The 16,228-nt window shown below is 40.4% G+C and overlaps 1 protein-coding gene across 1 annotated transcript; it reads left to right on the top strand.

Moving 5' to 3' along the window:
* The first annotated feature begins 589 nt into the window (after positions 1-589).
* On the top strand, positions 590-15,835 carry rcor1 (REST corepressor 1). The gene is made up of 13 exons (XM_015060023.1): positions 590-1,152; positions 1,238-1,297; positions 4,361-4,441; positions 4,549-4,601; positions 7,106-7,267; positions 11,165-11,283; positions 11,369-11,444; positions 11,526-11,576; positions 12,816-12,962; positions 13,039-13,116; positions 13,223-13,280; positions 13,357-13,610; positions 15,416-15,835. Exons 1-13 carry the CDS (start codon positions 963-965, stop codon positions 15,443-15,445), a joined length of 1,359 nt encoding a protein of 452 aa, XP_014915509.1. The 5' UTR covers positions 590-962; the 3' UTR covers positions 15,446-15,835.
* Positions 15,836-16,228: the final 393 nt, after the last annotated feature.

Here is a 16,228-nt window from a genome sequence, read left to right as displayed (position 1 = left end):
AAAACAACATAAAGTTTTTGAAGTGATCTAGTCAAAGTCTAGACCTAAATCTTATTTGTCTTAAGTGGTATTGCAGGAACAATACCTCTAAGAAGAGTAGTTCAGTTGTCTGTGGAATCTCAGGAGACGACAGTGCAAAGAAGGATTTTACAGAAAAATCAAGAAAATTAGAGAAAACCCCTGAGCATTTTCAGTCAGAGGCTTCTTCAAGCCGGTGTTAGACAGACCTCTACAGGAGGTCTTTCCTGCCAATGGCCATCACCATCTACAATGACTCTACAATGACTCTTTGAAGTATTTGAATTAATAAGAGTTGCAACATTTAATTCCCCTTTAGGATTAATAAAGTGCTTCTGAATTTGAAATAAAAACAAAGTCGAAATAAAATGAAAATGGGTCTGAATTTGTTGTAATTTAGGTTCTAAAAGTCAGGCTCCAAACTGCTTGAATAACAGAGTAATATGCATTTTTTAAAGTATTTAGTTAAAACTCAAATATTTCCAAGCTACAGCCCGGGTAATTTCATAGCCTACCAGCTCCTCTGATTGAATGTTATGTTTTATTTATTTTTTCTTGTTGCTTGGAACTATATTAACATGTGAATTTTGATTATTTTCTGAACAAAGTGGTGTGTGAGAGTTGCAGGCTCTGTAGAGGCACTGTTGAGGACGACCTGTGATGGCAGCAGAGATCCCACTCAGATTCTCCTCTCAGATCGATCAGCCTCACATGCTCCGCTCTCCTGGATCACTTTCTGGAACTGGCTCTCGGTAGTTGTTGCTGCTGGTGTCTGGGCCGCTCTCCGCCTGTCCGCCTGCTTGTATGTGATCGTTCGTGGTCTCGGTTATTGGTTCCCGAACTTTTTGGACTCCTCCGACTTTCAGACAGCCTACTCGGCTGCTTTGGTTCAGGCAGGAAAGCTAACAGGCTAAGTGCTAGCCTGAACCGGCTCCGTCCTCCTGATGCCGACGATGCTGGAGAGGAACTCAGAGGCTCCGGTGAAGAAGAGGGGCCGAGCCCCGGCCAGCAGCGGCAGCGGCTACCCCGGAGGAGCGGCGAACAATGGCAGAAAGAACTTGTCCGGTAACGAGACCAGCACCATCAGCTGCTGGGAAGAAGGAAGTTCAGGCTCCAGCAGCGACGAGGACCATGGTTGGTAGCCACGGTCACACTACAACTATTATGTTCGGCTTCTCCTTCCAGCTGCCTAAGTTCTAATGTGTGTTTGTGGGCTCAGGTGGAGGAGGGATGCGCGTCGGACCGCAGTACCAGGCCGTGGTTCCGGACTTTGACCCGGGTAAGAATTAGAACGTAGCTTATAATAGACCAGAGGCGGCGTGGTAGCCTCGAACAATCGGTGAGCGAAACTGCATCCTCTATTCCTGTCATACTGGTTCCAGATGAAGGTGTTCTGGTTCCGAACCAGTCGACTCTGTCTGCAGTTGTTTAATATGATTTGAAATGTTTTTGAAGACGGAGAACAGACTTCCAGGGGCGGTCCAAGACTGTATGAGGCCCTACACAGAATTTGATTTGGGAACTTTCCAGAGCTATTGTTGCTTACCGCAGCTTAGCTAACATCTAGTTTATGTTGTCTGTGGTTAAGTGTTTGTGTCGTATACATGTAATAATATAAAAAATATAACTGAAAAATAATTTTTTTTATAAAACTAGCAAATATAATCCCTTAATTAACTGCACAATTGAATGTGTGTTGCTTAGAACCTCATACGTTCTATGAGAAGAAGGCTACTGATAGAACGCTATCAGTAGAAGGCTATTACTGATAGAATGTGATTTTATCGACTGTGATTATGTGATTCTATCAGTTGATAGAATCACATGTGATTCTATCAGTTGATAGAATCACATTAACATGTTTCAGTGTTTAAAACTTAAGATACTTTTTGTTGTTTCTGAACAAACTGTCTTGTGACCTTTTATAGCTGTTATCATACAGAATGCACCATTTTTGTAATAATTAGTATTTTTGCTATTCTTACATTTGCACACGTAATGCGTAAGATCAGATCAGAACTTGGGGAAAAAACATTTTCTTACTAAACTCCAGCAAAGTGGAACACCCAACAGCAGGATCTGAAACTATCTACTGTCATTCCTTTGGGACAATTCAAATGTCTTTTAAGACAAAAAGCTAATATTGTATTTCATCACCTATTTAACTAAGTCAGATTTGTTAATTACTGTGTTTTTCATTTATTTATCTTTTGTTTTATTAAAACAGATCTCTCTGGTAAATGAGATCTTGGATCTCAATGAGAAAATCTGTATAAATAAAGGTCAAATAAAAACAAGATGAGTTCCAATTCATCCATCCATTCCTCAGTTGATCCCACTATCGCTTAGCAACAAGATACTTGAACTCCTTTGCCTGAGGCGGAGTCTGGACGAGGTCAAACCCAGTCCCAGTTCTCTGTGCTACATTGAAGAGGCGTCTCAACCACGACAGCTACACACTCATGGTCTTGAACATCTAGAGGTAAATCAGTTCATCTCCCATTCATTCACCTTCTGAGTTTTTAAACTCTGCTCCCATCATGGAGATATTAGTGACTTCATAAGAAGATCCTCGATCTGCTGCTTCCAATGTCCAACCATTCAGTTCAGTTCGGGTCGGGCGTCTATGGTGTGTTTAATAAACCTGCAAGACACACAGCACAGAGAAAGCCAAACAAGAAAACACAATATAAAGTTGTGTTAATCTACTTATTAGCTTAAGTAAAGAAGTAGGCAGTTTAATCTGTTGATGAAATAAAGTAAGTAGGTCTGCATGCTCACGCGGTTCCTCCCTGCTCGGCTCCAGCAGCAGCGGCAACAGATTCCTATCAATCACACATCCCAGATGATTTTCACCTGGTCTAGATGATGGTCTGGAAACAAAAGCAGTAAAATCATAATTAGAATAATATGTCAGGTTTATGTCAGGTTCAGGCCTGTAATTAGAGGCCTGATAGTCAGGTTGGATCGGGCTCAGACACAATGGGTCAGGCTGAATTTTTATAAGCCTGACCTAAACTCTACTACATATAGGTTTGAACCAGGGATTGATGTCTTTGCAGAGTCGTCAAGAACTTTTCTACATCTTCCACGAGGCCAACCAAAAAGCCTTCTCCATAACTTCTCTGACTTCCTTCTATTCCTGAGTTTTTAGTTTGTGCAACCGGAACAGCTGTAGATGTTCTGACCATCTGGTACCTGTCTGCTGTCTTGGAGTGTCCAAGAACAACCAAGCCCCCAGGGCCTCCTTCATCTCCTGGGTTTCAATCACTACTGCTGTCCCCAAAGGAACGCTCTTGTTGCCACTCACCAGGAACAGCTCCTGGAAGGCTGTGGTGACATGTTCCTGTCAGAAACCCTGGGGGTCAGATTAAGCAATTACAATGTAGCAGCATGGTGAGCGCTAGAACATTCCCCCTCCACCCATCTATACTGTCTCTGTGTTTAGTGGACATGTTTGTCACTAGATGTAGAGAGTGAACAACTTTTTAAGGCAACAGATGGGTGGACCAGGCGTGTTCTACCTCCAGCCATGCTGAGTCACGGACCCGCAGATGAATGGAAATCAGAGCAGTGCACTCTCTCGATGAGCAAATGCACTGCTCTGATTGTTTGGTACACTCCTCAAGGTTTTCGTCAGGAGCCTGTCACATCCTTTCAGATATAATGTCTACATCCCCATCTGGGACATGAGAGGAGTTCTCCTGGAAGAGTGAGAAGATCTCACAAACACATTCCGGCACCAACCCTGCCAGTCCACCTTCACCTTGTTTGGCTTCCCCAGGTCTGTCTGGCAGCCACCTCCACCACCGAATCACCGAATCAAACTCACTACCAAATTTTCAACAGTAACAAAAACCTCTGATTGGGACCTGAGAGGCTTTTCTTCCAAGTTACATCCCACTAGGATTCATCATTGCCCAGATGGGCATTGGGGTCCAGAATACCATCTGGAGAGTCCAGGAAGTGTTCTGTTTGGTACATAAGCACAGATAATAGTCAGAGTCTTCCTTCCATAAAGAGCTCTTTCACTTACAGGGAGATCTCTGATACTGAGCCTATGAAAAAAGTCTGCAGATACATCAAGTGGTTGTGTCAGTGGCCCTGATTTGTGCCATTTCTGAACTGAGGCTGCAGGATGCACAAGCCAATTCTGAGGCTCACAAATGAGTTTATAAATTACAAACACATTTTTCTTTCAACAGTTATTACAGGAACGGTCCTATTTCACTTGCTCTTAATCATCCACCGAGGAGATCTTGGTTGTTATGGATACAATAAATGTCTAAATATATATAGATATAAAAAAAATTTCCCTGCTGTCCTGTGTCTCTGTTCCCAGATGTCGCCAAAGCGGCTCACCTGAGAGACAACCTGGGGATGCTGGTTTGGATCCCCAGCAGCTGCCTGAACCAGACTCAGTGTAAGAGGCAGACAGTGGCTTCTTATCGCGTTAGCTCAGCTCATTTCAGCGCCTCACCGGGGGCTTCAGTGCCATGCTGTACAGACTAACGATGTGTTGTGTTGCAGTGGACGAGTACATTGCCATCGCCAAAGAGAAACACGGCTACAACATGGAACAGGTGAATATTTATTGCAGTTTTCTCAGACAGCACCGGCTTCTTGCTCCGACCAGGAGGAGTTCTCGAGGATTATTATTAAATGTCGCCCCGAAACAATTAGTGGGAATTTCTTCATTTTCTCCGAGTGAACTGTCATTGAGAGACCATTCAATAACAGTCTGAGACTTTTTGAAAAGTCTCATAGACCGTTCAGTGTCTTTCAGTGGGTTCCCATTGGTGGAAGGTTTTCACCTGTTTGGTAGAAGTTGGGTATGGTGCATTCACTTCTCCGTCACCTGCCAGGGCTGATCAAGTTAAAATGTACTGATTCTATTCACCACTGATTCTTGAGTTCATCTGTAGTTTCCTTGTAAACTTGGCTTTAGCTATAGACTAATTATGCCGATTAATGTCCTTGTCTCAGGAGAAGATGGCATCGGAGAGAAATGAAGATGGTGCTTAAAGTGTATCTGACACATTTATGACGGTTTTCATTCTGTTCTGTTAGTTACTGACAGGTATTTTTGGGTGACCTTTCACCTCACAGACCAAAACAACTGATCAACATGAAATCATCTATATTTACAGTATCTAGATATGCCTCAGAAGTCTTCTTTTTATTTACTTTGTTTAGAATTATATGTCAACATGCACTTTTAATTGGACCACCTGGTTAATTCACCACTTGGCCAATTCATACCCAAATGTGCCATTTTGTTCCTTAATGTTCCCTGTTTATATACATATATTTTTCATTTTAGTTCAATATTTTTCATGAATTATGGAGATAAATTGTCATAAAATCACTAAATCTCAGGGGAAATTAACTTCACTGATTATTATTTCAGTATAGTACTCTATCGGTAGGATATACACTGAACAAAAATATAAATGCCCCATGTCAAGTATAAGAGATTTAAGAACATTTTGGTTACACAATATATAGAGAAACTCAGTAATTACTGATCTTCATATCAGCATTGATAACATCGTGGTATGACCACTTGTAGCGGTCTAACAGTCCTTTGAACATGATAGGGGTCAGGTTGAGGAATTTGATTTTGACCCAGTTGGCTTCTCATAGACGGTTACAGACAGTCTGAGGTGTGATGTTCTGTTGTGCAGACCAACAGTCTCATCAGCTGGGTGTGTCGCTGGTCTTAGCCGATCCCACAGATGGATGAGCTGGATGTGGAGTTCTTGTGCTGGAGTGGTCACATGTGGCCAACGAGGATGAGGTCGATTTGCAGTGGTGCCAGTCTGTTGGAAACAAACCCTTAAATGGCAAGTGGTCCGATAATGGACACTGAGCCGTGCAGCTACTGCTGTGGTGGACATCTCTGCATCCAACATGCCAATGGCATGCTCCAGCATAACTTGCGACATCTGAGGCATTACTTGTGACAAAATTTGACATTTTGGGGTGGTCTTTTATTGTCCCCAGTCCAAGGATTGTCCAATTGTTGCTCATTTTGTTTGATCACCCAGTGGACATGCCCCACCCATGCACTGAGTAAAAACACAACTCACTGAGTAATGCTCACTGCAGCAAGTTGGATTGAAAATTATACACAAATCAAGAGAAATATTACTTTTGTACAATAAAATGTCAGCAAATGCTCATTTACAGTTGTTAGCTCCACATGGCAACCATATTTGACATGTTTATATTTTTGTTCAGTAAAGAAAATTACATTGAACTGTTGGATGTAAAAGTGGATTTGAACTGTTCCCCTGGATAGTACAAACTGAATTGGGGTTGGTACAGCGTGTCCCCCTTGTGGGTACAAACTGACCAATTTTGGTACGGTAGGCTGAGTTGGTACAAAATGTCCCTCTGGTTTGGTAGAAACTGAGGCAGGGTGGAAAAATATGTCTTGGGAGAGGGCTGCATGAGGGCTGTCGTAATAAGCAATCAACCAGTTAATCGCATGATAAATTCTAACAAACTCAGTAATTTCCACTTGCATGATTTATTTACTTGCTTATTGTTTTCTTTTTTTTTCTCTCTCTTTCTACCAAAAACTGGATAAGAAAAGACTTCAGCCTGAGTCACTGGTCTCAGCCAGCTGTTCCTTGAAGGACAGTTTTGTTTACAGAGACTTCAGGATTCATTTTATTTGTTTGTTTCTGTTGTTTTATTTATTTATTTTTTTTATATTTAAAATGTTGTCCAGTTCTGGGTTCAAATGTTTAATAGATATTAAAGTTTATTGATCTTTGAGAATGTGTTCTTGTTATATTACTTGAAAAGGATCTCAAAACAACAATATTGTCATTTATCGCAATAACTTCTGGGACAATTTATTGTCCAGCAAAATCTGTAATTGTGACTGGGCTGGGCTGGATTCCATAAGTCAGATATGAAGGTACAAAATAACAAAGGCATGAAATGACCAAAACCTCTTACAAAATCATTTCATACTTTGTCTCATGCAGGTAAACAGACTGAAATATGTAAGTCGTATTGTGTTGCGTGTTCCGACTCGCCTGACCTGGTCTCCTCTCCCCTCGACCCGCTCCAGGCTCTGGGGATGCTCTTCTGGCACAAGCACAACATCGAAAAGTCTCTGGCCGACCTGCCGAACTTCACTCCGTTTCCTGATGAGTGGACAGTGGAGGACAAGGTCTTGTTTGAACAGGCCTTCAGCTTCCATGGGAAGAGCTTTCACCGCATCCAGCAGATGGTACTAGTACAACATCTTTATATTTGACTCATTGTTAAACCCAAGTATAATATAACCCTCTTTGTATTTGTTAGGATTTATTTTGTGTGATTTTTTTAACAAAGGAATTGCCTTGTTCATGGACAAATACAACCTCAGATAAACCCTTAAGTAGCGAGTAAATAGTTTACTCTTGCTGTTTCCATAGTATTAAGAGTATGACCTGGACTTAGGAAATGTGAACAAAAAAGTCAATCATAACTCTGGTGGAGATTTGATCCTCTTTCAAATTTAGGTATTCCAAATTTTAAAAATTAGAATATTTAGATGCTCATTAACTGTATTCATCAATTTTTTGGGGGAACGTTCAATTCAATTTCTGTAGCCAGACCTCGGCCTGACCACTGTCTCACCTGTTTCAATCAAGAATTCACTTAAATAGGACCGGCCTTCACACTGCAATGGAAAAAAAATTATGAACAAATAAGAAACACAGAAATGAAGATCTGTGTGTCTGGAAAAGGAGAAAAAAAATGTTACAGATCTATTTCTAAAGCTGTGGAACCCCAGAGAACCACAGTGGGAACCATTATTCACTAACTCTAGTGACCTCTCCAAGAGGTCACCAAACGACCCACAACAAAGTCCAAAGAACTGCAGACTTCACTTGTCTCAGTTAAGGTCAAAGTTCATGACTCCACCTTAAGAAAGAGAAACTGGACATAAATGATCCAGATAACCACTGCTGAGCTTCTCTCTGTTTTGTTAGAAGACATCTTGAGGGGCATCAAGATGTTTTTGGATCTAGAGTAGAACAATCAAATAATTGCAGAAAAGGGACTAACAGTAAGGCATGGTGGTGGCAGAGTGATGGTCTGGGTCTGCTGTGCTGCCAGAGGACCTGGAGGACCGTCTGTGGTACGTCTTCCCCTTGGCTTTCTGCTCTTCTTGTTTGTCTACTGCTGAATAAAGGCCACTAATGCCACAAAAACAAAAACCAGACGGTTCACTCTCAATAACTTTCCAGTGTGGCTGAAACACATGAATTCTGCAAATATGAGTTGGTAGAAAGTTCCTCCATCGTGCTGTTAAACACTCACTGCCAGTAATCACAAGCAGTAGGTTGTAATTGTTGCTGCTAAGGGTGGAACAGAACAGTTCCTCATTTTCTTCCAGTAATCTGACATCAGCTTGTGGGAAAACTACGTCCAAAACCAGGCCTCCGTCTCCATAGAAACACCCTGTAGCTTCTTCTGGGGATTCCCAGGCTAAAAGGAATAAATGTGGATATTTAATTCTCAACTAATGGAACAATTAAAGGATTATGTATAAACAAAGAGAAAAGACATTAAAATAATTTTGGAAATGGTCATTTAAGATGGTTTCTGCTTAGGAAATAAATGTACACGCTGCAAATACATGTAGACATTGTTCTTTTTTCCATGTATTATTCCTCTAAAGGACACTTGTCAAACTCGAGGCCCGGGGTCCCAATCCGGCCCACCGGAGCTTTTCATGTGGCCCTCAAGACTACAGAGGGACGCATAAGTAGATGTTTCAAGATACCAGTTGTGTGTTTAAATATTATTTTATGAGTCAAATCAAAGCAGGTTTTATCTCTATACTGCGGTATCGTATCAGTCAATCGCTCCAGTTTTTTGTGATTCTGCAATCGCTGAAATTCATGCAAAAGTAAACAAATCCAAACACTTTTGCATGCTGCTAATACAAATAACGTTTTTATGAAGTGTTTTCAAACAAAGTTCTGAAGAGTTACAAGGAAAAGAAAACCACAGCAGATTAATACAGTTTATAATGCATAATTTGACTGCAAAAAAAAATGGTTAAAAACATTGGGGTTAGGAGATGCTAACCTCCTCCTACAGGTGGCAGTATAGCTTACTTCTACTGCCTCAGCTTACTTGATGTCTAGTTATCTGTGATCGATGTGGCAAGTAATATATTTTTAAAGTAGCACCACAAAGTCAGGAATTTTTACTGCTAAAATCTTTTCACATTCTTAAGAATCGCTCATCAAATACAGACGGTTATTTATTAATATATTGACAGTTTGTTAATGGGCTTTGTCAATACATGAAGTATCAACTGGCCCTTTGAGAACATTGATGATTTTGATGTGGCCCAAAATGAAAGAGGGTTTAGCACTGCCACTCTAAAGTTGATATTTTTGCTCTTCTTGTTTGTACGCTGCTTTAAAAGCAAAGTGAAATTCCTTGATTTTGATCTATGCTGTGATTCTAATTCTTCTGAGGCTGTTTTTGGATTTCTCTAAAGAATCTGACATCAGCTGTATGGGAAATGGTCTGTAAACGGAGGGAAGTGAAGATAAGTACCAACATGTCCACACTGGTTTACTCTGAAAGCAGATTGCAAGATGTTAAAGGAAGTCTTCAGAAACCTTCAGATATCGACAGCAGATCTCCAGCAGGCTCAGTCTCAAATCATTTGGACACCAAAACAATTCTTTTGATATATTTTATTTAATGAGTAAAAATAACAACAACCCTGTTTTTAGATATAATACCAAGATTAGACCTCAATCTGTGAACATTACTTTTGAAAGAGGCAGATATTTAATAGGGTGTCCTAGTTTTTGAATTAATACGTTTCTAGGCATATCCCACATCTGCAGAGAAAACTCTAAAGGTTGACACCAGCTTGACGTTGGCTCGACTTGAATATTTACACCCTTTGACATTCTCTACCGCAAACTTCAGTGTACGTTACTGTGGCAGACCAACACAGACTGGTGCATGTAAAGTGTAAGGAAACTGGATTTTAAAAATGTGACAATCTAAAAAGTGTGTTGTGAATGAAAGATCATTTGTCTCCTTTATAGATTTCTTTTGTTTTTCCTCTTTTGTTTTACTTCAAACAACACAAAATACAGTTTTCAGTTGATGATTTTATTTACTAAGAGGAGCAAAGTGTTGCAAACCAAACTGGCCCTATGGGAAAAGTAATCAACCCTTAAACTGAATAGTTGGTTGTTTCACCCATGGCAGGAACAGCTGCCATCAATCGTTCTGAGTAACTGGCAACGAGTTTTTCACATCACTGCGTAGTTTAATTATGAATGGCCTATTTAAAGTCGATCTCAATCAAATTTAGTCCCATTTATTGTCTTCCTCCCTTTCACAGCTTTGCACCACTTCCTGTTAGTTATTGTAGTCTGGTTGTAACAAAATGCAGAAAGTTCATATGATATGAAAACTTGGCAATGTGTTATTTTTCCTGTAACCCACCATGTTTACCTCTGCTTGTATTTTAACTGAGGGTGTACTTACTTGTTCTCTTGCCTCCTGGCAGGGGGCGCTCATGATCCCAGACATTGTGACTCCACATTTGCAGAGTAAAAGACAGTAACAGCCAGCTAGCCATGCAGTAAAGTCAAGTGCAGCAATTTATTTAGTTTTCTCCTCTTAACACATCGATCTCTTATTAATAATTGCAAAATAAATATTAAGCCTAAAACCATACTACTGCAACAGACTGAATGTTCTGCTCTATGTGTGCGAAATATTTCAATGTTTTTTTAGATAAAAAAAAAAACACTTGTCAGTTGCTATGGCAACGAATCTGTGTGTAGCCTGGCCAATGCAGAGAGTGAGAAAAACGTGGTTTTGAGTTGCACTTGAACGGTGGTTTTTCCCTTTGCTGTGGAGCATAGCACAAAATTAATAATACCTACATTTCCAAGTTTCATTGAGTTAACTGAATTATTCTACGCAGCAGCGTGGCTATGGACGACATGTAAAAGAATTGTCTTTTTGCCCTCCAAAGTTGTCTGCATGTGCGAAATTTACTTAACATTTAGTGCCTCACCAGCTTTGCACCTCACCACACGTCACTTGTCTCTAGTATTGCATTGATCCATGAGTGACTGTGTTTTTGTAGCTACCTGATAAGTCCATGGCCAGTCTGGTGCGTTTTTACTACTCCTGGAAGAAAAGTCGCAGTAAAACCAGCATGATGGACCGACAGACCCGGAAACAGAAGCGGGAGCAAGGCGACAGGTGAGGAGGAGTCAGCACAGGCAACATGGCCGCCCTGCCCTCTGACAGCGCTGGACCTGGGTGATAACTAGCTCTGTTTACGCAGTGATGAAGAGGCGGAGAATGGAAACGAAAATCCTTCCAGCGACTCAGAGATGGACCTGAATAAAGACAAGAAGGAGGTAAGGCGCAGTTCATATTAGCCGGCTGCTGGTTAACCGGCTGCTGGTTAACCCGTTTCTAACTGACTCTGCTTGTTGCAGCCGAGTTCTGCATCCGAGAAGACTGAAGTGAAACCACCGTCTGGTCTAAAGGTAAGAACGCTTTGCCCCCAAGAAATCTGTTTTTATCTTGTTTTTCTTTTTATATATTTTATAATAATATTGTTGTAGTTTTCTTATTTTGTATTTATTCTAAGTATTGATTGTGTCTTTTTGTATTTATTGATAAAATGTGTGTAGATAAGTTATTTTATCCTTGTTTAAGCCTTTGTTATTAGCAAGATGAATTGAACATTGTTCAGGGACAACAGATGAAAATTTCTCTTTCATTTCCGTTTAGAAACTATAAGAACTTTTTTTCTGGTCTTCTTGCTCAGATCATTTATTAATTATTTATTTCAGGTTCGATGGTGGTGTCACAACCATGTGTATAAGAAACCAGTTGCTATGGCTGAGTAATTTTCTCAGAGTGAGGACAAAATGTTTATGGAGTTGGCATTTTAAGCTCGGTTTATATTCTTTATCATGTATTAGCTACGAGCATCATTATCATTACAGAGAAAGTTGATAATCATAAACTTGTTGCTCCCTGGTATCTACTGGGAGTCACATTATCTCCTTTTTCAAAATGACCATTGCAAAATTCATCAACATGAAAATGTTCTTGTTTTAACAAGATTTTTCAAATTGTTTTTAGAAAATTTTATTTCTCCTTTAAAAACAAAAATATATTATTCCCTTTTAAATTAGAAAGGGCAAAACAGCAACACCTCTTGGGATTTTTGACGTTGTCTGGAAGAAACAGGGTGAAAAGAATGAGAGTCATCATGACCCCATCGATTCCTTTTTAACGAGTCACAATCTGCAAGACGAGTTTATTTTTACATCCTGATTTAACAAGAAACTTTCTCATTTAGCAAGTTTTACATCTCATCATAACGTGTCACTGCTCCTGAATTTATTTAAAAGCCTTGGCATAGAAGTGCATAAAAAGTATCTAACTTTGAGTCCTCTTCATGCAGTAACATCTTCCACATTGAAGAATGTTGATGAGTGACTGGGGACGTTTTAAAGCTGTCAGTCACTCAAAAATTGTTTGCCAGCTGATTTTTTTTTTTCACTTGCTGTTTTAATGCTGGTTTCTGGTTTAGTTGCTCATAAACTCCAGGTCACCTGTGAGGGGAGTTTCAATAAAAATGTGGCTAACTCCTTTAATTACCTTTTTAGTAGTGTGTGTCGGGATCATATTAGCTGATTGTTAGCATATTAGCTCAGGTGTGTTGCTGCGGCTGTTTGCAGTCCAATGTTGACGGCGTCTCTGTGTGTGAGCAGACAGGAGGGAAGACGTCCCAGAGGATGAAGAAACGTCCTCCCAGAGGAATGTTCCTCAACCAGCAGGACGTGGTGTCTCTGTCCTCTTCCACTGCTCAGGGACTCACCAGACAGCTGGACAGTCAGCTGGTGTCCATAAAGAGACAGGTCAGCTGTGTTCTGGCTCCGTTCAAACGGCTTCGCTCTGCTTGTCTCTGTACATCGTCTCTTTTCTGTCCCGTAGATTCAGACCATCAAGCAGACAAACAGCGCTCTGAAGGAGAAACTCAGCTCAGGAGTGGACGAGTTCAGGCAACCTGAGGTAACTATAGCAACAGTAGTACGAATGGTTCAGTTTTGAATTGTTTCTTCAGCAAACATTTAGCGTTGCTGCTGGATACGTTGGTGAGCCGCTGCTTTTGTTTCAGGCAAATCAGAAGTTCAATAATCGCTGGACCACAGAGGAGCAGCTTCTGGCCGTCCAAGGTAACCAGCCAATCAGCTGGTAGCTTTCAGCCGCTTAATTAATCATGCTAAATAACGTCTGAATCCCTCCGTCCAGCCATCAGGAAGTACGGCCGTGACTACCAGGCCATTTCAGACGTGATTGGCAACAAGTCCGTGGTGCAGGTGAAGAACTTTCTGGTGAACTACCGGCGAAGGTTTAACCTGGACGAGGTCCTGCAGGAGTGGGAGGCAGAGCATGAAATGGAGGGTGGAGACGTGAAAACAGAGGAGGAGAAAATGATGGAGGACAACATGACGGCAAGCGCAGCTGAAGACGAAGAGGCTGCTGGCAAGCAGCAGAAGAAAGAGGTGAGATGGAAGCTCCTAAACCCTGTTCAGGTCCCAGATGTTCCCAGCTGCTCCTCAGGGCCCTGGGGCCTCTGAAGTAGAGGGCCAGGGGCCAGAGGGCCACGTCCCCCAAAAACAGCATGAGATTCTCAACCTAACCCTAAAATGTTTCACCACTAAAAAAAAAACTTTTTCAATAAAAGCTTGCATAGGGTTGAACAATAAATCAATAACATGTATCATGATACACATATGATCAGTATCAGTAGATAATACAGCTGATATTCATTATTCTATTTACGGAATAATCACTGAACGTCAATCCAGAGCTGCACAGCATTCTGGGAGATGTAGGCAGAGGAAAAGCTTTAGTTATTCAACCTCTCACGTAAGTGGCATCAACTAATTCACTCACTCTTTGGTCACCTAGCAACAAGCTGCAGTTTGAGGTTTCACCACTGTGCCTCACAAATGCTTAAGGACAAAAAGCAACGGAGAAAAAGCTGCGGATATACTGCCACCAGTTTGGCAGTATTTCAAGTATTTAAAGCAAAAATTGAATCAATAATTATCAATATTGAAAATTATTGACATGGACTGATATGACACTTATACTGTGATAAGTTTTTCAGCCGTACCTATGCTCAAAAGGCAACAGAGGGTCTTTTTAGTTGAGAATCAGTTTGACGCTCATGGTATTTTTTTTTTTTTTTTTTTAGAAAATTCTCCAAAATCAATAAAAAAACTTCCAGCAATCAAACCCTTCTTCTAATAGCTGAGCAGCTTTTTCCATGTTCCCTCTGGGATTTTGATTTTTTTTTTTTTTTTCCAAAGCAAAACATGCTGATAAAATAAAATTATTACCTTTAATCTAAATCAGGAGGAATTGATCATTTTGGGTTTAAATGTACATAATTTGCCACATTTACTTGGTTTTCACTCAACGTAACAGGGGCATCAAGTGGGAGAGTAAAGAATGGATGGACGAAGCTCCGGACAGATGGTTTCTTTTTGTGCTTTTTTAGTTTTTTTTTTAATCAAGCGTAAATATTTCAGTTCATCAGATTTCTTTGATATGTCAATTATACAAAAGCAATTTTCAAATTGTGATTTTATCATTTGAAAAAAACCTGTCCACACCATCACGGCCCCATGTGAAAATCTGATCGCCCCTTTTGTTAAATGATGAATTAACTGTGATTCACCACATTTTCTTGGTTCAGTCAGTGTATAAGTAGAGCAGCCCAACATCGACGGCTGTCGTTAGAATCTGTCCTGAGTTATGATCCCAGTTCACATGTAGCTTCATCAGAGCCGACTTTGAGCTAAACACTAAACTGATTTGCTGACCCAGCAGCGTGTTTCCAAGGTTCCGCCTCACAGAGCAGCCCTCCCCAGTCACACCCCTCTCTCAGCTCCCTCAGACTAGCCAGCATCAATTAGCAAACACCTGGTGGATCTGCGTATCTGCTGAGATCATTACAAGAGCTACTTCTCAGATCAACGCTGGTAAAAACGTTGTTGAAGGATTCATAGAGGAGCCATGTTGTGACGACTTCCTGAAGGCGGAGTTTCAGAAAGAGCAGGCGCTTCTTAAAGAGACAGAGACCCAATTTCAAGGAGTTAAATTACAAAGTCAAATTTCTTTGAAGTCATATTTGATATACATAGAATTTTTGTAACAATTAAAGCTAACATAGTTACTCGATTGTCTGGAAAACGCATATTACTGCCCCTTTAAGGAGTTAAACATTACTGAGACTCAGATTTTTGCTTTTGCAGCAAAAATCTGAGCCTGTTGTTGATGAGAGGCTTTTATTTTGCAGGACTCGTCTGTTCCGATGGACTCAGAGTGACCTCTAACCTCCCAAGAAACCAGCCTGACACCTGACCCCCAGCCTCCTGGAGGATTGCTTTCTTTAGTCGTCTCTCTTTATTATTTTGGCCCTCTGTTTTTCCGTTTTGCTTCTGTTTGCGTATGTCACAGTCATCCCCATCCTCTATGGACCAATCCATACTTCAGCCACCAATTACAGTCAGAGGACTTTTTCTTTTTGTTTTGTCACACAACGCTTTGAATTGTTTGTATGTTTGTGTTTTGGGATCTGAGGTGCAGGAAGAATTGGATGAAGGTTGGGTTACATGGGGCTTGTCATGTCCTGATTAGCTCATTGCGTTTTTTAAGATTTTACAGCCTTTTTAGAGAAAAAAAATCCAATAAAACCAAAGTTTATTAAGAAAATTGTGTGACTTCTATTTCACAGTTTATTTTTCTTTTTGGGATTAAAAGTTTAGTTTCCATAGTTAAATATTTAATATGTCTTCATGAACTTTTTATTTTATTTTATCAATATGTTTTTGTTCCAAGTGACTAGGAACTGAATTTATTTTTGTTGCACCATTCTCAGGAAAATATGATTCTTAATGAATGTGTGTGATCTTTTTTTTTCCCCTTCGTGTTTGTTTTTATGAATTTGCATCATAAAAATTCACAAATAAACATTTTCTGATTTCAGTTATGTGTTTTGTGTATTTTTGTAAAACTGCTTTTCAGTTGTATCTAATCCAAATATTGCTAGTCACACTGAGGTCCCTCACTGCACACTCAGTCACCGGAAATGTGCAATTAATCGTTTGTT

Source organism: Poecilia latipinna, unplaced genomic scaffold (assembly GCF_001443285.1).
Source record: "Poecilia latipinna isolate Pla-1442-1.1 unplaced genomic scaffold, P_latipinna-1.0 Scaffold1678, whole genome shotgun sequence".
NCBI lineage: Eukaryota > Metazoa > Chordata > Actinopteri > Cyprinodontiformes > Poeciliidae > Poecilia > Poecilia latipinna.
Note: the sequence above shows the minus strand (reverse complement) of the source record. Positions and strands in the feature narration are given on the sequence as shown.

Coding starts and splice junctions, on each gene's coding strand:
- rcor1 (XM_015060023.1), top strand. CDS start 963: ATGCCGACGATGCTGGAGAGGAACTCAGAGGCTCCGGTGAAGAAGAGG. Junction 1,153..1,237: donor CAGCAGCGACGAGGACCATG/GTTGGTAGCCAC, acceptor TTGTGGGCTCAG/GTGGAGGAGGGATGCGCGTC. Junction 4,602..7,105: donor ACGGCTACAACATGGAACAG/GTGAATATTTAT, acceptor GACCCGCTCCAG/GCTCTGGGGATGCTCTTCTG.